This window comes from Rana temporaria, chromosome 4 (genome assembly GCF_905171775.1).
Source record: "Rana temporaria chromosome 4, aRanTem1.1, whole genome shotgun sequence".
In the NCBI taxonomy this organism is placed as follows: domain Eukaryota; kingdom Metazoa; phylum Chordata; class Amphibia; order Anura; family Ranidae; genus Rana; species Rana temporaria.
The window spans coordinates 446336250-446363934 of record NC_053492.1 but is presented as its reverse complement, the minus strand read 5'-3'; the positions used below and the strand labels follow the sequence as shown (position 1 = coordinate 446363934).

At 42.6% G+C, this 27685-nt stretch overlaps 1 protein-coding gene across 1 annotated transcript in view; it reads right to left on the bottom strand.

Annotated features, from left to right (window-relative positions):
• Positions 1–27685, bottom strand: part of PLEKHH2 (pleckstrin homology, MyTH4 and FERM domain containing H2) — a 245318-nt gene that overhangs the window by 70634 nt on the left and 146999 nt on the right. Inside the window, exons 8-13 of the mRNA XM_040351535.1 lie at positions 22285–23219; positions 21140–21212; positions 18234–18328; positions 15164–15305; positions 8236–8372; positions 33–143 (exon numbers count right to left, since the gene is read on the bottom strand). Coding sequence (XP_040207469.1) covers positions 33–143; positions 8236–8372; positions 15164–15305; positions 18234–18328; positions 21140–21212; positions 22285–23219 — 1493 coding nt within the window. The remainder of the gene's footprint in view (positions 1–32; positions 144–8235; positions 8373–15163; positions 15306–18233; positions 18329–21139; positions 21213–22284; positions 23220–27685) is intronic.

The following is a 27685-nucleotide window of genomic DNA, read 5'->3' as shown; positions in this document are numbered from 1 at the left end:
TTATCTCAATGGAAATAAGCGATACTACTTACTGGAGATTTGTAGTAAAGCAGTTCTCCACCTTTAAGTACAAACCATCTTCTCTTCCATGTTTTAAGCTTGCCTCCCATTTTTAACAAATATCCCGATTTTTCTAAGAGCTCCTGAAAAAAAAGAAGAAAAGCAGTCATAAAAGTTACACACGGATAACGTTGAACTCCAAGCTGATGCAAAAGACACAAACCAATGCAGCTCTCTTCTCATTGTTACATCATTAATTGCAAGCAGTCCCTGTACAGCAGAGGTGGGAATGGGGAAAGAGGAAGCAGCACAAGGAGCCAATTACTTGTCCCGCAGTGCTCATGTGCTAACAAGGGACACGCTAAGGAGGAAAGAGCAGAGTAACAGCAAGATAAGCATGTTCATCTGCTGCTTCTCCTGTCACTGTCCAGTCACAGGCTGGAGACCTGTAATGCCCCGTACACACGATCGGAAATTCCGACAGCAAAAGTCTGATGTGAGCTTTTGAACGGAAATTCCGACCGTGTGTATGCTCCATTGGACTTTTGCTGTCGGAATTTCCAATCGTGATGGAAAAAATTCCAATCGGAAAATCCGATCGTCTGCAGCAATTCTGACACGCAAAATTCCGACACATGCTTGGAAACAATTCGACGCATGCTCGGAAGCATTGAACTTCATTTTCTTGGCTCGTCGCAGTGTTCTTCATGGTCGAAAGTTCAGAGAACTTTTGTGTGACTGTGTGTATGCAAGTCAAGCTTGAGCAGAATTTCATCAGAAAAACCATCCAAGTTTTTTCCAACGAAAAATCCTATCGTGTGTACGCAGCATAAGTGTTATTGAACTGCAATCAGGTCTCTTGCCCTGCCAAACAGGGCTGTGCAGTGTGACGAGCTTCATAAATCTTAGGACTGAATAGATAGAAATAAAAATCCTTTGGCAGATAAAACAGCTGCCTATATGTATTTCATCTGTTTATTTAGCTGTTTGCCTGGAGTTCAGCTTAAACCACTTACCGACCAGCCGCCATCATTATGACGACGGCAGGTCAGCTCATTCCCGCAAATTGCCGTAGCTGTACAGCGGTCCCTTTAACAGCTACAGCAGGTGCCCGTGACGCAGTGAGGAAGGCGATGCACGTGCCCGTGATGTCTGCCGGCCAACGGCGATCACTCCACAGAGAGCCAGAATGGGGATCTGTCAATGTAAACAAACAGATCCCCGTTCTGACAGAGGAGTTCAGGGTGATCATCTGTTCCTAGTGATTAGGAACAGCGATCTCTCTTCTCCTTATGTCAGTCCCATCCCCCCACAGTTAGAAACATCTCCCAGAGAACATATTTAACCCCTTGATCGTCCCCTAGTGTTAACCCCTTCCCTGCCAGTGACATTTATACAGTAATCAGTGCATTTTTATAGCATACACCATTAGGGGTGTACCATAAAGGGCAACCAGCACTGCAATATATGGGGTGGGTGGTTCTATAAACACGTTTAAAGCAGCATCAATTAATTTTTGGTGAGCGTTTCACATTATAATGTTTATGGTTTGACTTTGTTTAAAATCAAACTAATGTCGTTGTATTAGTCAATTTAACTGAAACCTGTCTTTTCTCTCTATACAATTTAGAAGCTCCTGATGAAGCGATTATATATTGCGAAACATGTAGAGCACAAGTCTTTCAATGTGGATCCGGTGGACCGCCTATCGAGGAGATCTTTATACTCAATATAGGCAATCACTATATAGACATCTTTGTAGCCAATTACCTACACCATTATTGAGTTACTCCAGTTAGAGGGTCACTGATTGTTCCCAATTCTGTACTGTATTGTTTTTACCAACAATTTTCTTTTCTTATTTTATATGTATTTAGATGTTATTTTTCTGTGAAACATTACATTTTGTATTTTTATATTAAAGTGGAGGTTCACTTTAAAACAATTATATAACATTACATCCAGCATACTAATGACATGTACAGTATGCTGGTATTTTTTTTTTTTTTTCGCCGTACATACCGTTTTATTGTTATTTTCCCCCCGACTTCCGGGTTTTGATTCCCGCGGGACTGGGTGTTCCTATTGAGAGGTTAGATGATTGACGTCTGGTGAAAACTTCCCATGGCGCATAAGGCGCGTCACCAGTTTTCCGTAAATAGCCGACCTGCGAGTCGGCACTATATGGCGCCTGCGCAGTCAGCTCTACACGGCGGGCGCAGGCGCCGTATAGAGCCAACTCGCAGGTCGGCTATTTACGGAAAACTGGTGATTCACCTTATGCGCCATGGGAAGTTTTTCACCAGACGTCAATCATCTAACCTCTCAATAGGAACACCCAGTCCCGCGGGAATCAGAACCCGGAAGCCGGGGGGGAAAATAACAATAAAACGGTATGTACGGCGAAAAAAAATATATCAGCATACTGTACATGTCGTTAGTATGCTGGATGTAATGTTAGATAATTGTTTTAGGGTGAACCTCCACTTTAAGGTGCCTACAAAGTCCATTTTAATCCCAATTCCTCCTCAATTGTTTTCTATTTACATAACATTAGGACGTGGCGCATTGGCTTATTAAAGATGTCGATTACCATCCAAGAGCAACAGTAATCAATCTTTTTCTTTCCAGCTCTAATACATGTCAATGCTCCTAAAAACGTGTCCAATCTGTCCGCCGCAATGTCACACTCCTGCTAAAAATCACAGATCACCGCCATTACTAGTAAAAAATAAATTAAAAAAATAACATTTCCGGAAATCTATCTCCTAGTTTGTAGACGCTATGGGCCAGATTCACAAAAGAGATACGACGGCGTATCTCCTGATACGCCGTCGTATCTCTGTGATCCGTCCGTCCTAACTATGCGGCTGATTCATAGAATCAGTTCCGCATAGATAGCCCTACGATCCGACAGGTGTAATTGACTTACACTGTCGGATCTTAGGATGCAATTCTATGCCGGCCGCCAGGTGGCGAGGCCATTGCGGTCGGCGTAGAATATGCAAATGACTAGTTACGGCGATCCACGAACGTCCGCGTTACCCGTCGCTCTAACTTTTCGTTGTTACCGTCGAGATACACGTCGTAAAATTAGGGCTGAGCCCTAGGTGTTCTAAGCCATGTTAAGTATGGCCGTCGTTCCCGCGTCGAAATTTAAAAAATCACGTCGTTTGCGTAAGTCGTCCGTGAATGGCGCTGGACGCCATTTACGTTAACGTCTAAACAAATGACGTTCGTGCGACGTCATTTAGCGCAATGCACGTCGGGTAATTTACCCGACGGAGCATGCGCAGTACGCTCGGCGCGGGAACGCGCCTAATTTAAATGGTGCCCGCCCCATTTGAATTAGGCGGGCTTGCGCTGAGCGCATTTACGTTACACCGCCGCAAGTTTACAGGTAAGAGCTTTGTGAATCAGGCACTTACGCTGTAAACCTGCGGCGGTGTAACGTAAATGGGATAGGTCACGCCGCCGCGGAGTAACGTAAATCTCTGTGAATCTGGCCCTATAACTTTTGCGCAAACCAATCAATATACACTTATTGCGATTTTTTTTTTACCAAAAATATGTAGAAGAATACATATCGGCCTAAACTGATGAAGAAATGTGTTTTTTTACTTTTTTTTGTGGATATTTATTATAGCAAAAAGTTAAAAATATTTTTTTTTTTTTTCAAAATTGTCGTTTTTTTTTTTTAAACCGCAGAGATGGCCAAATACCACCAAAAGAAAGCTCTAATTGTGGGAAAAAAAGGACATAAATTTTGATTGGGTACAGCGTCGCAATTGTCAGTGCCATATTGCAAAAATGGCCTGGTCATTAAGGGGCAAATCTTCCAGTCCTTAAAGTGGAGCTCCACCCATAAATATAACATTACATCAGTAGTTTTAAAAAAATGTCATTAGTCCTTTACAAAAAAATTTTTTTTTTAGATGCCTCCTGGGAATGTAGATGGTGTAACTTTGCAGGAGTCTGTGCACTCCCCAGTCTCAAAGAATCATGGGCCAGATCCTCAAAAAAGATACGACGGAGTAACTGCTGTTACGCCGTCGTATCCCTGGTCCTAACTATGGAACTGATCCACAGAATCAGTTTCCCATAGTTAGGACGAAGATCCGACATGTGTAATTGAATTACACTGTCGGATCTTAAGGACGCAATTCTAGGCCGGCCGCTAGGTGGCGAGGCCATTGAGGCCGGCGTAGAATATGCAAATGACCAGTTACGGCTATCCACGAACGCTCCGACGGACCCGACGCTCTAAATCTACGTCGTTTACGTCGAGTTCCGCCGCGTAAAACTAGGGCTAAGCCCTAGTTGTCCTAAGCCATGTTAAGTATGGCCGTCGTTCCCGCGTCGAATTTTAAATTCTACGTCGTTTGCGTAAGACGTCCGTGAATGGCGCTGGACGCCATTTACGTTAACGTCTAAGCAAATGACGTCGGAGCGACGTCAGTTAGCGCAATGCACGTCGGGTAATTTACCCGACGGAGCATGCGCAGTACGTCCGGCGCGGGAGCGCGCCTAATTTAAATGGGACTCGCCCATTTGAATAGGAACGCCTTGCGCCGGACGGATTTAAGTTACAGCGCCGCAAAATTCCAGGTAAGTGCTTTGTGGATCGGCACCTAACTTGGGAATTTTGCGGCGGAGTAACTTAAATCCGAAAAGTTACGTTGCGCCGCGGCTTTGTGGATAACCCCCCTTGTGACTTGGACAGCACAGGTGCTGAAACCTGATCTGACACTGCTTGTGCAGCACTGAGCATGTGCGAGATCTGAAAGGCTGAAATCCAGGAAGTCATACAGTCTGGCTTCATGATGCCCACACTTAAGATGGCCCCAGTCAATTTCTATTTTATAAAGTGTCTAAATGCTGTAACAACCTAACAAAACGGACCTTAGTTTACAGACTAACTTTACTAGAATACATTAAGCTTGTGTATTACAGGGGTATTTATATTTAAAAAGTGAAATTGTGGCCGGAACTCCGCTTTAAGTGGTTAAGCTACACATAACCCATTAGTTTACTTCCTGACCAAGCCTACATCTCTGGTCCCACCCTTACACTGGGCTGTCCCCCAAAACATCTGAGGCTCCGTTCCTATGGCTGTATACCTATATGACCCACGCACTCTCTGAAAGACGTTTTCCCTATCCTCTCCAGCCCCCTGCATATTTCTATCCACACCCGGAGATATTTTCCAGATAGAAAAATGGAAATTCTTATGTCACTAATTAATTCTGCATGTTGGGCGATCTGCAACCTAAAAGCACACAGATGGCAGCACAGAACTGAGTATTAATACAGACAAGATAATCTGATAACAGCAAACAGATGATTCTGCAGGTCACTTTAGCTTAACAGTGATATTTGCTGACTTCCTGGACCCGACTACGTCTGAAGAACATTTGGGTGCAGTTCAGTGTAATAAAAAAAAATATTTCATATATGGGAAATCGAGGTCACAAGTTGGATTCACTACCAGAAAAAGCCAGTGATTTTCAGACAGAATTTGTCTATTGTTTTTAGCGGCATGTAAACTATTCGATTTTCCATGACCTCTGTTGATAAGGTAGCTGCCAACGGAGTGCTTTAAAAAAATAATAATAATCAACTCCATATGCTGGAGGTACCAGGGGCTCCTTATTTCCCTTATACTGGGATTGTCCCTATATAAGGCCCTTATGGTCCATAGTCCGAGATGTTATACGTAGGTTCCATTGCTCCCAGGTGTCCCTTGATCCTGGCCACTTCATCTTAGGTCTCCCCAGTGTTGCCAACCACCCATTGCTTTTTTTACTGACAAACATGTTTTTTTTTACTGACAGATCACATTTCTTTACTGACATCCTGAAATGTGACAAAAACACCTATTATAAACTAAAACAATCAATATTTTAACAGTATAAACAATATGCATAGTTGCCAACATTTCCAAAACAAATTTAGGGACACTTTTCCCAGAAAGTCAGTGTAGGGGGAGCTGTATGCTATTTAGGGGTGGGGCATCCATGTTGTGGGTGTGGTATACTTTAAAAAGATGTGACGCATGGCACAAAATGGGTGTGGTTTAAATGATGCTATATATTGGATGTGGCTTAAAGGGGGTATGGTTAAATAGAGTCTGAGGTAACTTACATAGTGGAGAATGTGTCGCCTGACTAGCTGCTGAAGGAGTAGCTATTGACCAATCCACAAATACAGGCAGGAGGTGAAAGAGGTAGGGGTCTCTGCGAGTGTCTGTGACTACCCGGCGCCACAACTGCGTTTTTCCATACAGTGAACCGACAACTCTCAGCTGTCCCTGACAGAGCCTGATTTTCTGGATTCTGCCCGGGACAGGCTCAGTTAGCGACATTGGTCTTATTTCTGTGAATGTCCCAGGCAATTCGGAACTGTTGGCAACTATGCAGTGGTGTATTTAGGTTTTGTGCTGCCCTAGGCCTGACGAAACTCGAGCACCCCCCTAATTTAAATATGACCCACAGCTTCCCACCCTTTCCTGTCAAGGCCACACCCCCATTTAATACCTGCCCTGACATTTTCCAGTGGGGACACTAGTTCTGAGGGCCTTGGGGGGGCAGTAGAGTCCCCTAATTTTCAGGAATTTACTCTGACTTCCTGTCTTGCTATGGAGCTTGTCAGCTGACTGACAGTTTTTAGCCTCCCGACATGGCATCTGACTCTCTCTAGCTGAGAACTCAGGTGGAAGGTCTACTGTTATGATAGGACAGTCAAAACTAGAAGCAACGCAAAGACGCCCCCCCCCCCCCCCAGTTGCGGAACGCCACCCGCCCACACAACAACTCATTGGTTGGGGTCTGCCTCCCTAGTCTCCTTCATGTGTATGGGCTCCCCCCCCCCCCGATGGTGGCCCTGCCAGTATTATTATACCGACAGTAGTGTGGTCGCTTTATGGGGGCACTAGGCTGATTTGCCTCCCGGCCCAGTCCGCCCCAAGACTGGCGCTACACTAAAAGTGTAGCGCAAGCTACAGGGACTCTTTTCGTGCTGCCCCCCTGCAAAGTGCTGCCCTAGGCCTGGGCTTTGTTGGCCTAGGCCAAGATACAGTCTTGCAAGTATGAATATGTAAACACTAACAATACTCAGAAGAAGTAGTCTGCCTGGCTTTACAATTAAAACCTCAAAACAGAGTGACAAAATGTAGTTGATTTCTAATACTGGAGAGTGCAAAATCTGGCGTAGCTCGGCAGAGAAACCAATCAGCTTCCAGGTTTTTTGTCAAAGCTTAAAGGGGTTGTAAAGCTTTTTGTTTTTCCACCCTAATGTATCCCATGCATTAAGGTGAAAAAACACCTTGCAGTCACTGCCCCCCTGAGCCCCCGTTTTACTTACCTGAGACCCGAATCTCCTTGGCCGCGATCCCGTGTTGCTTTCACCGAGCTTTAGTCGGCTCTTCATTGAATGATCGATAGCAGCGCAACCATTGGCTCCCGCTGCTGTCAATCAAATCAATGACGCGTGGGGCCGAGTCGGTCATACACTTGACGGCTATGGTCGCCGAGTGTATCACACGGGAACGCGCCCGCAAGGTAACCCCCCTTTGGGAGAGAGATTCCCAAAGGGGGTTAGCTCTTGCGGGGAGGAGCCGCGAGAGCCGCCGTGGGACCCCAGAAGAAGACGTTAGGGGCCACTCTGTTCAAAACAAACATGCACAGTGGAGGTAAGTATGACATGTTTAAAAAAAAAAAAAAAAACATATTATCCCTTTGATTGAATAAGCTGAAGTTAGAAGCTGATTAGCTGCCATGCAAAGCTGCACCAGATTTTGCACTCTCCGGCTTTAGTAAATCATGCTCAATGGAATGTTTATTTTAAGGGATCATCCACTTTCTCTACTCTTACAACATTATGTTTACTACTGATTTACAGATGTAATAGACATACTGTTGTTAACATGTTTATTTTTTTGTATTAAATATTTAAAATGCAGCTCAAAGGAGTGGAAAAAATGGTGTCGGCAGCTTGCCAGGTATTTCAGAGGAGCCCTTGGATGGGTGTGTAGGGCAGGCAACAGCTAAATGGATGGGAACTGCAGACACACAATTCTGAAATAATTTGTTCTCTCTAGTACATTATTCTGCGCCTTATGAAAGAACTTCCAACAATGATCCAGTATATAAAAACACTGGTAATAATGCAATACGCCTGTTGAATGCTATGTTGATTAAAAGCAGCAGCCCAGTATTTTTTCCACATATGGCTTACATTTTTGCCGTTGTCACTTGATGAGGAACAGGTTTTTGGAAGCTTCTGTTCTGGTTCTGAGAATTCACTGTCAATAGAATATGCGTCAGGAGGAATGGCGTAGTCACTGTCCGATGCCATGGAGGAGAATGAGATGCCTATAGAAAGAGAGGAACAGAAGTCATAGCTCTTTTGTCCTTCATGACAGATGCCCATTTTATTTATAGAAACATAGAAAAGTGACCCCAGAAACATAACAAGTGGTCGCTACGCCTCCGCAACTTAGACGAGCAAGTGCTGTATTCTCAAAGCACTTGCTCCGTAAGTTGCGGCGGCGTAGCGTAAAGAGGCTGGCGTAAGCCCGCCTAATTCAAATTTGGAACAGGGGGGCGTGTTTTATGTAAATAACTTGTGACCTGACGTGATTGATGTTTTTCACGAACGGCGCATGCGCCGTCCGTGGAATATCCCAGTGTGCATTGCTCCAAAGTACGCCGCAAGGACGTATTGGTTTTGACGTGAACGTAAATGACGTCCAACGCCATTCACGGGCGACTTACGCAAACAACGTAAAATGTTCAAAATTCGATGCGGGAACGACGTCCATACTTAACATTGGTACGCCGCATGTACACCTAATATAGCAGGGGTAACTTTACGCCGGGAAAAGCCCAACATAAACGGCGTATCTGTACTGCGTCGGCCGAGCGTACGTTCGTGAATTCGCGTATCTAACTGATTTACATATTTCTAGGCGTAAATCAGCGTACACGCCCCTAGCGGCCAGCGTAAATATGCAGTTAAGATCCGACGGCGTAACAGACTTACGCCGGTCGGATCTAATAGAAATCTATGCGTAACTGATTCTGTGAATCAGGCGCATAGATAAGACCGCCCAGACTCAGAGATACGACGGCGTATCTGGAGATACGCCGTCGTATCTCCTTTGAGAATCTGGCCCTGTATATATATATATATATATATATATATATATATATATATATATATATATATATATTTATTTTTTATTTTTTTATTATTATTTAATAATGTGGGTACATTTATTAAAATTTTGCAAAAGGTGTAATATGATTTTAAATTCACTTACTGTTGACCACCTCAGGACCTCTGCTGGAAGTCTTTTCCAAGGATCAACTATTCTCTTAGTAAAATAATATTTTTTAATGTTAGTTTGGAACTTTACCCATGATAATTTGAGGTCGAGTTCCTATGTTCTTGAAAGTGAACCTGTGCTTTGCAAGTCATGGCAGTTTCTTTCCCTTCGCTACCCAACCACTACTGTACATTTGCCTGCTAGTGCCAAGTACAAAACCGTGTACTTTCCTATTTTTTTTTAGATGCATCACTGGGTGCCTAAAGACAAACCACCAAGCCCAAACGCTGGTCTGTGGGGGTGGGGAAAGAGTCTTTAGCTCTGTGTAAGTTTTGATCAGGTTGACTTGGACTTATATACAGTATTATCGTACCGAGATAGTCCAATTGCCCTTGTCCTCGAAGGAGGCTTGGTTGGGGACCAAGCTCCCAATTTCCATATTTCTAAATTGGTCCCAGTATGTATATGTATGTATACATGTGAGGTAGAAGCCCCTTTAGGCACTGACGTAAATGTACAATATATAAAGTGTTGTGTAAATTGTCTGTGATATATAAATACCCGTAACAAATAAATACCCCCCTTTGGTTGAGTGAACACTTAATTAAATCACGTTTTTTCTATAATTATACCCGCATATATTTGAGGTAAAACAGCCTTGTCTATTCTGAAATTTTGTGATTCTTCTTGGTAACATTTTTCTAGAGATTTCAGGTTGGATGGGTAGTAGGTGTAACCAGCAATGTTCAAGCCTTGTCATAGATTTTAAGCAGCATTGGTCATTAGAAGGTTCTTGGCTTTGTCCTATTGGAAGGTGAACCCTTGCCCCAGCCTCAACTCTCTTGGAAGGTGAACCTCTACCCCAGACTCAGCCATGACCTCAGCTGTCTTGAAAGGTGATGTCCTAGGCAGCCGGAAGTGGTGGGTTGAACGCAAACACGCCCATGCTTCCTGGCTGCGCCTCCTGCACACTGTGGACGGCCGGAAGTGTTGCGTGGAACGCTTCTGGCCGCACTTCCATACTTCCTGGCTATGGGACGGGATGTGGTCCACCTGGCGCACTAGGAGGCTTGTGGCTCCTGTTGTATACAGGCTTTAGAGCACCCACCACCTGGCGTGAATTCTCCTCATACTACCCCCCCCCTATCGATCTGTAGGGACTGTGACATCAAGGTAAGATGCGGTGGACCATTCCTGGGGGGCACTCTACTTATATTTATCCTTCTTCAGAATACATTCATTGATTATAGATCCTATTCTTTTCCATTTGAGGATAGGAATGTGTTTTATGTGAGCTATTTGAGCCACTAGGTGGAGTTAATCCACGTAGATGAGTGTGACCTTTTCTGGAGGGTGTCGTTTGGGGCGTGGGCACGTGGATTCATATAGAGGCAATCAGGAGAGACTAGCCATTGACCATCCAGGCTCTGAGGAAAAGGGTACGCCCTTGAAACGCGTCAGCCATTTGTGATGTCATCTGACCCCCTCTACATCAGGTCCGAGTTGCAGGTGTCCAGAGACGCAGCCTCACCAACTGACAAACCTTTCTTACATGCTCGTTTGTATAAACATTGTTTTTATGTTTTTAATAAAACGCTACCATTGGTAATGCACAAGGTCTGTGCGCCCTCCTTCTTTCTTTTTTTGTCTTGAAAGGTGATCCACGACCCAAACCTCAGCTCTCTTAGAAGGGGAACCTCAACCACAACCTTAGCTCTCTTGAAAGGTGAACCTCCTCCCCAGGCTGAGCTCTGCTCTAGGATGAACCTCCACATCAGCCTCAACTCTCTTGGAAGATGAACCTCCACCCCAGCCTTAGCTCTCTTGGAAGATGAACCTCCACCCCAGCTTTAGCTCTCTTGGAAGATGAACCTCCACCCCAGCCTTAGCTCTCTTGGAAGATGAACCTCCACCTCAGCTTTAGCTCTCTTGGAAGATGAACCTCCACCTCACCTCTCTTTTGGAAGCTGAACCTCCACCCAACCCTTAGCTCTCTTGAAAGGTGAACCTCCACCCCAGCCTTAGCTCTCTTGAAAGGTGAACCTCCACCCCAGCCTTAGCTCTCTTGAAAGGTGAACCTCCACCCCAGCCTTAGCTCTCTTGAAAAGTGAACCTCCACCCCAGCCTTAGCTCTCTTGAAAGGTGAACCTCGGCCCCAGCCTCAGCATTCTTGGAAGGTGAACTTCCACCCCAGCCTCAGCGCTCTTAAAAGGTGAATCTTCGTCCCAGCCTCAGATCTTTTGCATAATAAACAGATTTTTCTCGAAAACTGCCCCATATTTGGCTTCATCTAACTTGTCTTCAGCTCTGATTATTTTCCAGTCTCAGCTATTAAAAAAAACTATGCCAAAGCAAGAACAATCATGACGTGCATAAATGACCATATTTCTTAATCTGACTTCAAAGAAGTTAAGTTTGACTGGTCGCTATGGATTACTGTACTTTGCACCCTACTTTTTCCTAAAGAAATATGTTTCTAAATCTGTATTTAGATCCTTATAGTAGTTTTGTCTCAGCAGGCGATCGTCCAGTGTTCCCCTTTATATGATGAAAATTGTACACACACACACACTAACAAAAACGACATAAATACATGTATTAACACACTGCCTTGAAAATACCTTGTTATAGTTATCTGTTATTTCTATTACTTTTACTTAATATTCAGAATTTTTCCAGCTGCTTTCAGTATACACAGCTCAGAAACACCAGAAAACATCTGCTCCTAATGTTAGAACTGAGCAACCAAGTTCTATTTGTTCCAAGGTTCCCTTAATTATTAGACCCATATGTACTGAGCAAGCAGCTGCAGGCTAACGTGTCTCTATATCACAAGACTTTACAGCAGAGACCACATTATGTAACTACAGAGGACTGGGTACCGAAACTGAACCAACCTAAATCCTCTGTGTGGGATAAGGTTTACTTGCTAAGCTATTTTTTTAAAAGTATAGCTCTACTGTTGCAGCCAAACTTGAGAAACCACCACTATAGGTTTGTAAAGGGTTTTCACATTTATGCAGCATACCAAAAACCATAAAAAATTCTTACCTTTTTAGCAGCGTGTATTGTTCAGAATAACTTGATTATTTAGGAAAACTTAAGGGACCTATTGGATTACAACTGCATTACCGTGCAATGCAGAATCAAAGCCTTGATATCTTTAACCCTTTTTCAGTACATACACTGTGCATATCTAGGCCCGGATTCAGATAGAATAGTCTAAGTTGTAGGTGGGCGTAGCGTATCTGAGATACACTACGCCGCCGTAACTTAGGGCGCAAGTTTCGTATTCAGAACGAACTTGCGCCCTACGTTACGGTGGCATAGTGTAAATGTGTTGGCGTAAGCCCGCCTAATTCAAATTTGGCTGGTAGTGGGCGTGTTGTATGTTAATCTATCATGACCCCACGTAATTGACGCTCTTTACGAACGGCGAATGCGCCGTTCGTGGACGTATCCCAGTGCGCATGCTCCAAATCACGTCGTAAATAGTCAATGCTTTCAACGTGAACGTAACTTACGCAAAGCCCTATTCGCGAACGTTTTACGCAAACGACGTAAACAACGGAAAATTCGACGCTGTCCCAACGTTCATACTTATCATTGGCTACGCCTCATAGAGCAGGGGTAACTTTACGCCGGTTCGACGCCTTACGTAAACAACGCATATAGATACACCGGGTGCAACTACGTTCGTGAATCGGCGTATCTACCTAATTTGCATATTCTACGCATAAATCTCCGGAAGCGCCACCTAGCGGCCAGCATAAATATGCAACTAAGATACGACGGCGTAAGAGACTTATGTCAGTCGTATCTTAGCCAAATTTTGGCGTATCTTGCTTGAATACAGAAAGAAGATACACCAGTGCATGCTAGAATTTACGCGGCGTATCAATAGATACGCCAGCGTAAATTGTTTCTGAATCCGGGCCCTAGTTTACAACTGATAATAAGATCTGCCAGCGCAGTAATAGCAGGGTTAATTATATACTGTACATACATTTCCAGGCTCCTCCTTAGTTATCCCCTTCTACCTAATGTGAAGTAGGATTTTTCAATTCAGAAGAGAATGTTTAAAAATGTAAGTAAATATGTTTTCAAAGCGATTCTTGATTAAAATAATTAACATGTTATACTTATCTGCTCTGTGCAATGGTATTGTACAGAGTAGTCCAGAACCTCCTCATCTGGGTTCCTCTGTCTGAGCTCGTGGCTCCTCCTCTTCTCTGCGTGCCACTATAGGAAGCTGCTTCCTTTAGTGTCTCACCTGTGGGCTCGTTCCTCAGAGAGAGAAAGAGAAACCTTCCAATGGTGACACTAGTTCTGGTGACCTTCGGAGTCTCCAAGAGATTCCCTTAATTTACAGGGATTTCCTGACACTTACTGTTTTGCCTCTGGGACAGGAAGTTAAGATAAATCTCCCTACCGTGTTTCCCCCAAAAATAAGCCTGGGCCTTATATTAGTTTTGGCAACAAAAGACACCGTAGGGCTTATTTTCAGGGTAGGTCTTACCATGTAATGTGATGTCTTCTCTCTCCCTGTCTGACAGGAATCCCCACTGTGATCTGAGTTAAAATGCTTGTATAATCCTATAATCCACTCTATTACAGTAGTATATAATGTACACTGTATGTGTTTCTGTAATATAATTGTGCCAAATACCTTTGTTATAGCGCCGCTCTGCGCTTCTGTGGCCCGCCGGAGCTTTCTTCCCCGCAATTAAATTACAGAAACACAACCACTGTACATTATATACTACTGCAATAGACTGGATTATATGATTTTACAAGCATTTTAAACTAGGGCTTATTTTCGGGGTAGGGTTTATATTGCAGCCCTCTTGGAAAATAACCCTAGGTCTTATTTTTAGGGTAGATCTTATTTTCGGGGGAAACACGGTATTGGGACAAAGAGGGAAAAAATAAACCTTACGGGGGTCATAACCCCCCCCCCCCTCTAGCCAAAATAAAAATAAAAGTGTTGCTTATAGCTCCACTTTAAATGTTATGGTGGAGACCTTACTACTGGGCCATCACTAAAATAACTGGCTTCATTTTCTAATAGCCGGGTGCAGGTGGTAGGTGGAACCGAGCTTTCAACCAGGGCTACTGTTCCAAATTTCCTTAAAGCGGAGGTTCACCCTAAAACAATTATATACCATTACATCCAGCATACTTCCGACATCTACAGTATGCTGGGTTTATTTTTGCCGTACATACCGTTTTATTGTTATTTTCCCCCCGACTTCCGGGTTCTGGCTCCCACGGGAGTGGGCGTTCCTATTCAGAGGTTAGATGATTGACGTCTGGTGAAAAACTTCCCCTGGCGCATAACGCGCGTCACCAGTTTTCCGTAAGTAGCCAACCTGCGAGTCGGCTCTATACGGCGCCTGCGCCCGCCATGTAGAGCTGACTGCGCAGGCGCCATATAGAGCCGACACGCAGTTCGGCTACTTACGGAAAACTTGTGACGCGCCTTATGCGCCAGGGGAAGTTTTTCACCAGACGTCATTCATCTAACCTCTAAATAGGAACGCCCAGTCCCGCGGGAGCCAGAACCCGGAAGCCGGGGGGAAAGTAACAATAAAATGGTATGTACGGCAAAAAAACAAACAAAAAAACAGCATACTGTAGATGTCGGAAGTATGCTGGATGTAATGGTATATAGATGTTTTTTAGGATGAACCTCTGCTTTAACAAGCTCCCTGGAATTTTAGGGCTCCTGAAGGAAAGCTGACCTGATACGCATTCACCTGGAGGTCCCTGCTATACCATTACAAGGCATTTGCCAAGTTCTACAAGACTTCAGGCTGATAACAATGTGCTTACCTCTCTTCAGAGCACGGGGGCTTCCAGCTTCACTCTGATTGCGACAATCTGACTCAGATGTCCGAGAGCTGGAGCATGAATTGATTTCTTCCTCGGATCCTGAAGAATCTTCCAAAGGACTAGTGCTTATCTGAGTTGCTTTCTGTGTATTAAAAAAAAATATAAAGACCAACTAAAGGCTTACGTCTTTCAATCTGATATTCTTTCTTGGATGTTCCTCAAAATACCCTTTTCTCTGGGTTAAAATGTTGTTTCCTACACTCACATGGACATGGTCTGGGCTGGTGTAGCTGAGTAACAGTCACACCCCTATTATCAGAAGGAGAGTGGGCGTGTCTAACCAGCTATGGGCCAGATTCACAGAGCAGATACGACGGCGTATCTCCTGATACTCCGTCGTATCTGTTGTTCTATCTATGCGACTGATTCATAGAACCAGTTACGCATAGATAGCCGGAAGATCCGACAGGTGTAATTGTTTTACACTGTCGGATCTTAAGATGCAATACCGCAGCCGCCGCTGGGGGGAGTTCGCGTCGTAAACCAGCGGCGGGTATGCAAATTAGGAGTTACGGCGATCCACGACGGTTTTTCGCGTTTGCTACGTTGCCGCTAGTCTAGTTTCCCGTCGCAAAGTTAGTCGTTTTTTTTTGGTGCCTTAACTTTACACAGCAATCGTATTGCTGTATAAAGTATGGCCGTCATTCCCGCGTCGAAATTTAAAAAATAACGTCGTTTGCGTATGCCGTCCGGGAATACGGAATTACGCTACGCGCGTCGCCGTTCGAAAAAATGACGTCACTTTGCTCAAAGCACGGCGGGAGTTCGGAAACGGAGCATGCGCAGTAGGTCCGGCGCGGGAGCGCGCCTAATTTAAATGGCACACGCCCATTTGAATTGGCCCGCCTTGCGCCGGAGGCCGCCGGCGTAGGTTTTCATCGCAAGTGCTTGGTGAATCAGGCACTTGCGATGAAAAATTGCGGCGGTGTAACGTATCTACGATACGTTACGCCGCCGCTCATCTATGTGAATCTGGCCCTATATTACTAAGTGCTGATAGCTGAGAGCACTGGGTCTAAAGCTGACCATACATAGATAATATTTTCTCTGCAATCTGCTGCAATCGCCAACATTTGGAGTGGGCGGATGGGCCTGCTGGTTTAACAAACTTTGATTTGAAGATCAAAGGAGCCAGGTCACTGTTCACGTATTCTGATGGCATCAGATGTCAGAATATAAGAAGCCAGAAGGGGAGATTCATCCATCTGTTCTGTTTAACTTTGATGGTGGAATCTGTTAGATTTTTTTGCGTATATGACTAGCTTAAAGCAGAGTTCCTCCAATTTTGTTTTTTAAGGTCAGCAGCTACAAATTTTGCGGCTGCTGACTTTTAAAATAAGGACACTTTCCTGTCCAGGTTGCCCGTGATCTCGGCACCTGAAGCCAATGTGTTCCTCGGCTCTCGGGTGGAGGCACCGCCATCTTCGGCAAGGGAATCAGGAAGTGAACCCTTGCGGCTTCACTTCCTGGTTCCCTACTGCGCATGTGTGACTCGTGCTGCGCGATCCCACTGGTCTCTGCTGTCTTCTGGGACCCGTGTGTCTCCCAGAAGACAGCAGGGGGGATGGAGGAGGCGCCTGAAGTGGTGTAGATAGCCGTGGGTGGCTTGGCTATCTATGCCTGGAAAAGGGAGTAAAATACCTGTATTATACAGGTATCTGCTCCCCCCTGAAAGGTGCAAATGTGACACCGGAGGGGGGGATTCTGAAAAGCGGAAGTTCCATTTTTGGGTGGAACTCCGCTTTAACTCTGGTGTTTACTGGACTGCACATTTATATTTAAACCCCCTTCACAACTGTTATACCAAAAACATTTGCGATGTACTGAAATTACGGCTGAAAAAATTCTCGTCCAAAAAAAAAGTGCCAATAACGGCTGCCAGAAAAGATTTCGCTGTGATTTTACCTCGCTTTCATAGGTCATGTGACTCAAAATGCATCAAAAACGCAACACGGGTGCACTTTTGATGCGTTCTTGCTGCGTTTTCAATGCACTTCAATGGAGAGGTGTGTTTTTGCTGTGATTTGCCAAATGTGCACCAAAAATTAAGCAAGCAGGACACCGCTTCTAAAGGTGCCGATAATGGCCAACAATACATTCATATTCATTTAAATTCATGATATTAATTAAAAAGTTAAATATAATGAAATTATTTAAAAACATATATATATATTTTTTTTTTAAAAAAACTTCAATTTCTGTTTCGGTTTTGGCCAAATGTATCTTGGATTTTCTGTTTCGGCACCGAAATTTTTATTTCACTTAAAAAATAAATAAAGGTAAACTATGAAAATGTGGGTTGTTCTTACATTGGGGTTGATTTACTAAAACTGGAGAGTGGAAAATCCGGTGCAGCTGTGTATGGTAGCCAATCACCTTCAAATTTCAGCTTGTTCAATTAAAACTGGAAGCTGATTGGTTTCTATGCAGAGCTGCACCAGATTTTGTACTCTCCAGTTTTAATAAATCAACCCCAATGTCTATTTGGTGGCATGCCCATTTCTTTGACATAATTTGGGCCTTAATCCCCCGGTACAGTAAGGACATAGGGAAAACAGGTGTAAGGACTAACGTCCGAAACGCGTAGGGTTTTTTACAGCTTTGTACATGTATTTAATAAAGAAATACCATTTCGGAGTGCCGACCATCCCTTTCCTTATTCTAGTAAGGCTATAACACAAGCAGGGGCGGACTGACAACTCATGGGGTCCCCGTGCAATAGAAGATTATGGGGCCCCCGGGCTTACAGATGGCCACCATGCCAGGAGGCAGTGCAGAGGCGGGGCAGCTAAAATCTCAAGATTTTCACATCAAAAGCATGTCGGTTTCGGACATGTCAGGGACAGATGTAAAAAAAACACAGATTTTTACATACTGTCCCTGGTTTTACTAAGCCTGGCAACCCTGATGGGGCTCGGGCAGTGCCCGAGTGCCTCAATTGTCAGTCCGCCCCTGAACACATGTATTACCTGGTTATCTGACTATAGGAATAGAAGTTAGTAATCCATACCCCTTTTAATGTGGTATAGACAGGAGAGGTCATGTTCTTGTATATCAGGGAGGTGTAGACACCAGGTGTTGAACATGATGTCATTGTTGTGCCAACTAAAGAAAAGTAAAAGAAATATTTAAGTGAAATCAAAAAAGTAGTATTAATTAAATATCAAACAAACAAAAAAACAAATCATCTTTCCAAAATGGTATTATACAACAACAACAACACAAACAACTTTTCTAATAGCGCTCACAGAATGTTATTAGGCCTCTTTCACACCGATTTTGCTGTGTTTCAGATGCGATCCTGGTGCGTTTTTGTGCCACCTGCGAAAAATGGACATGTAACTCAAAAACGCACCAAAAATGCAACTCGTGAGTGTGTTTTTACAGTGATTTTACCACGATTTCCATTCATTTTAATGGGAGGCTGTTCTTTGTTACGGTTTTCAATACCGCACCAAAAATGCAGCATGCAGGACTTTACAAAACGCACCGCACCCACAGCGCAGTGGTGTTAAAAGTCCCATAGGATTTAAAGGGAAACATTTTTTATGAGTTTTTCTTGGGAAAAAAAACGTATCAGTGTGAAAGGGCCCTTAAATAAAGACGTTAATATTCATGGCTCTGCTCACCAACCAAAATACTGTAATTACTATTTTTGTTTCAAATGATACATCAGTGTGATTTATTGCCATATGATTTAAAATGTCATAACAAAATGGTGGTTGTAAATGCAGGAATGTCCAAGCAGGTGTAGAAACATGTATTCCTGGAATGTCTGAGCATGCACATTTATTGGTGGTGGAGGGGGGAGCACACCAGATATCGTTGGTGCTGGCTTAAAGAGTACGGTAACTACAATTTTGTTGAGAGAAAAAACAATCCCTTCTAGGTGATCAGTGTATATTGCTGTGCACATATATTTATGCAACCTCTTGGCAGGTGGGTTTCAACGCCAAGCGTGCATATGCAACCCTATGTAAATACTTTACTGTGCTGACAGCGTGCTCCCAGTTTTCTCTGCATTTAGATCCTCTTAAAGGGCCAGGAAGGGGCTAACAAACTTTGTTGCAGATTCCTACCAGTTTCTGCTTTGAAGAAAAAGCTGTTTATGTCTTTTGGATACTGATTCTGATTGGGAGTGACTTTGTTATTATTGATCAGCTGATGCACCTGCAGTACCCTAATTAGGAAAGCTGCAAGGTCTGCAGCCCTTTAAAAGTGATTAACTCTTTAGGAGCAAATACAAATTTAATTGCAGAGGATGCCTAAAATCTGACTTGTATCTTAGCACAGACTTCTGGTAAAGTCAGTGAGCCAATCACATAAGCAGGAAATTGTATTTCTGGGGGCATTCCATACACCAACTGTGTGCAGAAGGCCTTTAGTTTGCCATATTGCATTTCATTTTATATAAAATCACAGCTCTGCAGATTGAAAAAGAAAGATTATTTTTAATAACATTAAACTGCAATATGTCTTGTGTCGCAATCATGAATGCTATATTATTTTTTTTTTATTTGCTATATTTTTTCCCCACAAAAGTGGAGTTTTTTTTTTTTCATTTAAAAATAACAAACATGTTATACTTACCTGATCTGTGGAGTGGTTTTGCAAAGAGCCAGTGGCATCGCTAGGGGGGGGGGCAGGGGAGTGGCCCGCACCCGGGTGACACCTGCAGAGGGGTGACACCATTCCAAGGGAGGTGGAGTGACAGAGCAGCCCAGATCCTCCTTTTCTCTGGTTCTTAGTGGACGGTGTCAGTAGAGTAGATGGAGTCAGTAGGGCAGTGGACGGTGTCAGTAGAGTAGATGGAGTCAGTAGGGCAGTGGACGGTGTCAGTAGAGCAGATGGTGTCAGTAGGGCAGTGGACGGTGTCAGTAGAGCAGATGTTGTCAGTAGGGCAGTGGACAGTGTCAGTAGAGCAGATGGTGTCAGTAGTTTTAAATTTTTATGTTTTCCCCCTACCCCACTGTATAAAATTCTAAATAGTAACCACAACATACAAGGCCATGTACAACATTGCCCCCCATCTAAATTACCAACCTCATCTGCAGATATCGCTCAGATCGTCCCCTCCACTCCTCCCAGGACCTCATGCTCTCCAGCGTCCTTGTTACCTCCTCCCATGTTTGCCTTCAGGACTTCTCCAGAGCCTCTCCCATCCTCTGGAACTCCCTGTTCCCGGTATGTCTGATTAGCCCCTACCATATCCACCTTTAGAAGATCCCTGAAAACTAATTTATTCAGGGAAGCCTATCCCACACCCACCTAAGAACTGTACCAGAGCAACCCCCATCATCTCCCGCAGCTACTACCTTTTGTACCACCACCCCCTCCCTTTAGAATATAAGCTCTACAAACAAAGCCCTCCTGTCCATTTTGTATTGAATTGTACTGTAATTGTGCTGTCCTCCCTCTACATTGTAAAGCGCTGCGCAAAGTGTTGGCGCTAAATAAATCGTGTATAATAATAATAATAATGTATTGCATTTTTTACAATTTTTTTATTTTTTCATACTGCTTTATGGGGATGGGGCTGGGGCAATGGGCAGTGTCAGTAGGGTGGGGGGCTTTTAGCAGGAGGGAGAGAAGGAGAAGAGGCTGTCAGCTGCGTCATTGAAAACTATACAGGGAAATCGGTGCTTGAAACTGTCCCCTCCACCCCTACCACACCGATCACCCCGACTATCAACCAAGGGATCGCCATCTGTGCAGTGAAGGTCACAGTGGCCCCCTCCCCTCAAGGCCCGTGTTCAGTGAACACCCTGCCCACATGGATGATACGCCACTGCCACCACTATTTACCTCCTCCTAGAACCCAGCAGCTCTTATTAATTTTTCTCTCTATACAACTGACCAACTATTATTATGCTATTATTATTATTATTGTGTTAGTAAAGAACGCAAACATCTTACTTTTGTTGTTAGGATCCATTGAGACTTCCGACATCCTCATCCCAGTTTTAGCTATAGCATATATGCGATTCTCCTACAGGTAAAATTATAATTGACATTTAGATTGTGTACAGTATTTTAAAAAATAAAACTGAATAACAATTATTTTCAACACTTCAAAATCCAAATTAGAGTGTAAAATGGGATTCGTTTGGTCAAAAGCTACTGTAGGAATTAAAGTGGAACTCCAGACTCTACACATTTGTATTAGATAGAGTAGAGTTAATGTTTTATCACGTTTATTCTTTCTTCCTGTGATTACAGTGGGGAGATTTTCCTTCACTTTCTGTCTCTGTGACACCCATATAAAATATGAGAGGACCAGTTGTCACTGAAGCCAGGTGGCATGGACAGCAATAAAATTTGTCAGAAACTTGTACCCTAATTATACTAAAAATGCGTTTTTGGATTGTATCCCCGTTGGAGAGATGTCTTATTATTTTATCCTTCAAAAGGCTCTACCCTTTACCTTCTTCATACAAAAATAAACGAAGAGATGTTTTTGTGAAAATAGAGTTTGAATGATTAGTTATGATTAGCTATGCTTCCTATATTTGCCCAGCACTGTCCTTATCCATACCTCCTCAATGCGCCAATAATGAACGCTACATGGATTAAAGCCTAAAGCTTGGTACACACGGTTCGATTGTTGGACAACCGAGTGTCTGATTTTCTATCAAAAGGGCGTGTGCCAGGATCTTGTCTTGCATACTAAACGTTACACAAATCGACGTGCCACAAACACGAACGTAGTGACGTACTACAAGGAATTTCAGCTCTTGAGCGCCACCCTTTGTGCCTCTTTTGCTAATTTCGTGTTTGGTGAGCATTGATTCCGAGCATGCGTGTTTGTACTTTCGACTTTTGTGTACTGGCCATCTAAAAATCTGATGTGGAGCCGTCCTTTGACAAAAATTTACTAGCCTGTTATCCAACATTTGTTGTCGGAAAATTGGACAACAATTGTTAAAAGGAGCATATTAACGGTAAGAATTTCGGACAACAGTCTGTCAACAGACAATCCCCTTCCAACAATGGAACCGTGTGTACGAGGCTTTACTTGCTGAATATATAACACTAAAGAAAAGAAAAATAAGTAATTTTACCCAAGAAGGAAAGCGATGCAGTGGGGGAGTTGGTGGTTTGGATGAAGTTATCTTCTCTGGAGAACTTGAGATCTGGTTGGTAGTGTGAATTTCTTGTACATCATAAGAAAAGAGACTGTCGCTATATCCCATGTCCATCTTTTGCAAAATGTTTTCAGCTTGCTCATCCACCAAATCAATGTCAGTTTCCTGCGGCCTGTAAGGCTTCACCATACTTATGGCGTTCCTATCCTTACCGAACATCCGGTCTGAACTCATTTGTGGCTGGCTAAGATGTTTCTTGGCCATGGCAATACTCAGGCTTAAGATGTTGGGAGTTCGTTGTTTGGGTGATGGCAGGTTGGTGGCCTGTTCCTTTGAGTTGGTACTCTGAGAACCAAATGTTGCGGAATCTGACACTTTTGATGAGAAGTTCGTTGTAAACATGGGACTCGAAGCACTGGTTTCACCATTTGAAAATGTACAATCTGAGCCTTCATGCTGAAGCTTAGAGCTTAAGTCATCGGAAGAGTTGTCCAGTTTTGACCGTTGACTTGCGAAGACAAAATATTTTTTGCCACTTAAGGTAATGCTCTTCTGCAGTCCTTTTTGCAAAGAATATATTTGTACCAGGTCACTGCTAGGGGAAGTCATGCATTCATCTGCAGAGTTACTTTCCTCTGAAGCTGTTAGATACATCTCGCTGCCCAATTTACTGTTCTGGTTGCCTTCTTCAGAGGTCTGGCTCGACAGTGTGGATATGCATCGTGCACCGTTATGAGATTTCTTGATGTCTTCTTCAGAACTCCAGTCACTTACAGTGATACTAGGGATGTCTGAACTTGTCCTTCTCTTGCCCAATCTTTCCATAGAGATGATACTTTGCATCATGGGTGCTGGTGTAGCGTCTCCATCCTGCCACTGAGAACTTGGGGTCTTCTCTTTCATACAGTGATCTGTAAACATAAATTTACTTTAAACAGACAAGACTGAGTTCAATGCAGGATTGATAACATTTGTGTACAAAGGAGAAGAATTTAATTGCTCATCATCTAAAAGTTATTGGCACCACATCCCCTTGATTGATAAAAATATAAAAAGAGAATAAATGGGATTTTAAGGGTGCAAATTACACAGACAGATATCAAAAAATATTTTATTTGTAAAAGTTAATAATTGACAGAAAAGAAAATCCATCAAAATATACAAAACAGTTTCAGAGTGTGCAGAATTAAAAAATTTGCAACATGTTTCACCACTGTTAGTAGCTTTCTCAGGAGATTTACATTTGTCAGGCACTATCTACTGAACAAGAAAAAGAAAAACAATACATACAATCACATAATGTACAGAAATACACATATCATGAAACAAAAAAACACAAAGTTATTTATTTAATCCCCAAAATGGCTGAGATCAAAAAAGCCAACTTATAGTAGGAGCGGCAATTACTTGTATAATGATGGCCTTCCAGCTTTATATATAAATATTTTTATTCTCAATCAGTCCATCATTATACAGGTAATTGCCGCTCCTACTATAAGTTGGCTTTTATGATCTCAGCCATTTTTGGGATTAAATATAACGTTGTGCTTTTTTGTTTCATGATATGTGTATTTCTGTATCATTATGTGATTATATTTATTGTTTTTATTTTTATTTTTCAGTAGATAGTGCCTGACAAATGTAAATATCCTGAGGAAGCTATTAACAGTAGTGAAACACGTTTAGAATTTTGTCATTCTGCATACTCTGAAACTGTTCTGCATATTTTGATGGATTTTATTCTGTCAAATTTTAACTTTTATAAATAAATAATTTTTTGATATCTGTCTGTGCAATTTGCACCATTTATTCTTTTTTCATATTGTTAACATTTGTGTACAGTTTAGTGAAGGCAGACCAAGAAGGTACGGACTATCGCTCAGTGGCAGATGTTGTCCTAAATGTGGCCATTAGCCAGTAGAATTTTTTATTTTTGAATGTTCACTTGATTATCTAATGGTTACCGGGGTTTTCTCAATTAATTCTAACTGTAAATGTGTTTTTTATTCTGGAAACATTGAACATGCCTGTTTAATATATATGTGGTTCTATTCAAATAGCAGGATGAAATTTTAAGGGCATTTGAACAAAATTTGTTGACTCAATGATGGAAAGAAAGAATGTTTTGATGAATTATTTTTCTTTTTATACATTCTTTATTTACAATATCAAAAAGAGACAGGCAAGGATGCAGGTAAGTCAATACAGCAATACAGTAGGGCTCGGTTCACATTACTGCCACCTGAAAGTCATGCGACCTATGTTACAAATTTGCCAGGCGACTTCCTGGTGATTTACTAGCGATTCGATATGACTTTGAAGCAAGGGAGGGGCTACACCGCAGGGAATGCCTGGGTAATCTACCTGTAATGTCGGATCCAAATCACATCAATAAACACTGTATTACCAAAAGCATTGGGACACCTGTCTTTACACGCACATGAACTTTAATGACAACCCAGTCTTCGTCCCTAGGGTTCAATATTGAGTTGGCCCACTCTCTCAGCTATAACAGCTTCAACTCTTCTGGGAAGGCTGTCCACAAGGTTTAGGAGTGTGTCTATGGGAATGTTTGACCATTCTTCCAGAAGCCCATTTGCGAGTTCAGGCACTGATGTTGGACAAGAAGGCCTGGCTTGCAGTCTCAACTCTAAGAAGAAAATACCTCCAAAAATTTGGGAAAATTGGGATTTTATGGGCAATGAAAAAAGGGTTCAGAAAATATATATAAAAATATAAATTTAATAGAAAAAATTATACAAAAATATACAAAGACAGAAATATATATACATACATACAAATAACCAATAATTGTTAAAAACAATACATGACAGTGCATATGTGGAGATGATGAATAATATCTGTGTTTTAAACCTCAAGAACCTGATAAGAATGGTTCCTAAAGTTCTTTCAGATAGCTGATCCAACGTGTTTCAACTTTGTGGATTTACACTAATGTCTTCCTCAGGGAAAAACAGCATCTCTGAAATTGCAGAAAACAATCAAATAATCACATATACTTAGTACAAACAAAACAAAGGGCGATTATGAATAATCATAACATAGTCCTCAGTAGAAATAACATATGTTATTTCTACTGAGGACTATGTTATGATTATTCATCATCGCCCTTTGTTTTGTTTGTACTAAGTATATGTGATTATTTGTATATTTTTGTATATTTTTTTCTATTAAATTTATATTTTTTTATATATTTTTATATATATTTTCTGAACCCTTTTTTCATTGCCCATAAAATCCCAATTTTTGGAGGTATTTTCTTCTTTGATCTACCAGGGATGGTGGCAATGTACATGCCAGACGGTTGGGAGTACACTTTTTTCGCAGTCTCCACTCTAATTCATCCCAAAGGTGTTCTGTTGAGGTCAGTCCAGGCCAGTCAAGTTCCTTCACCCCAAACTCGCTGATCCATGTCTTTATGGACCTTATTTTGTACACTGGTCCAAATCATTTGCTGGAGGGGGGATTATGGTGTGGGTTTTTTTCAGGTGTTGGGTTTGGTCCCTTAGTTCCAGTGAAGGGAACCCTAAGGCCCCGTACACACGTCCGAGAAACTCGACGGGCAAAACACATCGTTTTGCTCGTCGAGTTCCTTGTGAAGCCGCCGAGGATCTCGGCGAGCCAACTTTTCCCATTGACTAACGAGGAAATAGAGAACATGTTCTCTTTTTGGCCCGACGAGATCCTCGTCGGTTTCCTCGGCGAAAAGTGTACACACGACCGGTTTTCTCGGCAGAATACGTCTCCCATCGAGTTTCTGGCTGAATTCTGCCGAGAAAACCGGTCGTGTGTACGGGGCCTAAGGCTGGATTCACACCTATACAGTTTTTTTGCATTTTACAGATTTTCACTACAGAACGTGTTCCATAGGAAACCATGTTAAATGGACTGTAGTGCAAATCTGCAAAATGCAAAAAGCACTAAAACTGCATAGGTATGAATCCAGCCTTAAGGCGTCAGCATACCAAGACATTTTGGACAATTGTATGCTCCCAACTTTGTGGGATGGCCCCTTCCTGTTCCAACATGACTGCGCACCGGTGTACATAGCAGTGTGAACCGAGTCTTAGTGAAACAATACAGATCAAAGGCATAGAGGTCCCTAAACAGAGTATTCAGGATAATAATCCACATTTTAGTATCTAGTGGCCTAACAATAGTGTGCATTCTAACCTCTGCACATCTCGTCAATAAACTGATTGCTTAAAGAGCAAAGACAAGAGAAGAAAACAGTCAGCCCACTCCAATAGAGGCCACAAAAAAGGGGGTTGGGGAAGGATAGGGAAGAGAAGGTGGGAAGATGGGAGGGTTATAGGAAGTCTCACTCCTCCCCAGCGCAAACCCAGACAAATTCTTAAAGTATAACTAAAGGCAAAACTTTTTTTTTAGTTTTGGATGGAGTGGAGATGGAGTAGAACACCTGTCAGTGTTTATTGCTGTCTGCGCCTCTCTATTCGTCCTGTTTATTCGTTAAAAGTAAAAAACAAATTTTGGGTTGTTCCCAGAAAAGTAAGAGAGGGGACATTTTGCAATTGGGACACTAGTTCTGGTAAACTTGGGGTCCCCAAAAATTTCCCTTAATTTTCAGGGATACCCTCTTACTTCCTGTTTGGACATGGGACAGGAAATGAAAGGAAGTCTCCGAAATGGGACAAAGATGGTGAGAAAATAAATCTGGCAGGGGTTATAACCCTCACTTGCTCTATCCAAAATGAAATGTAGTTATACTTTAAGAACAGGTGTATAGTGTCCATTTCTATGAAATTTCTCTTCCTTGCCACGTAGGGAGGCAGAGAGCATTTCCATGGAATGTATGTTAGCAATTCTCACAAACCATTGCAAGAGCATGGGGGGGGGGGGGACTACTGTTAAGAAAGATTATTCTATGAAAGTTCGAATGAAAATCTAAATGTATGGCCAGCTGAAAGCCTCACACACACTATTAGATTTTCTACAGATTTTTGTCTTCAGATTTACCAAAACTATTTAGTGCATGGGCCTGCCTGATTGCATACAAATTGAATTGAAAGGTTTGACCTTATATTATATGGTTTTGGTGAATCTGAAGACAAAAATCTGCAGAAAATCTAATGCCGCGTACACACGATCGGATCGTGTGTGGACCCCATCGTTTTTTTTATCCATCGGTGAAAAAACTAGAAACTTGTTTTAAAATTATCTGATGGTTAAAAAAACGATAAAAAAAACCCATCGTCTGTGGGCATGTCCATCAGTTAAAAATCCACGCATGCTCAGAATCAAGTCGAAGCATGCTTGGAAGCACTGAACTTCATTTTTCTCAGCACGTCGTTGTGTTTTACGTCACCGCGTTCTGACACGATTGTTTTTTAACTGA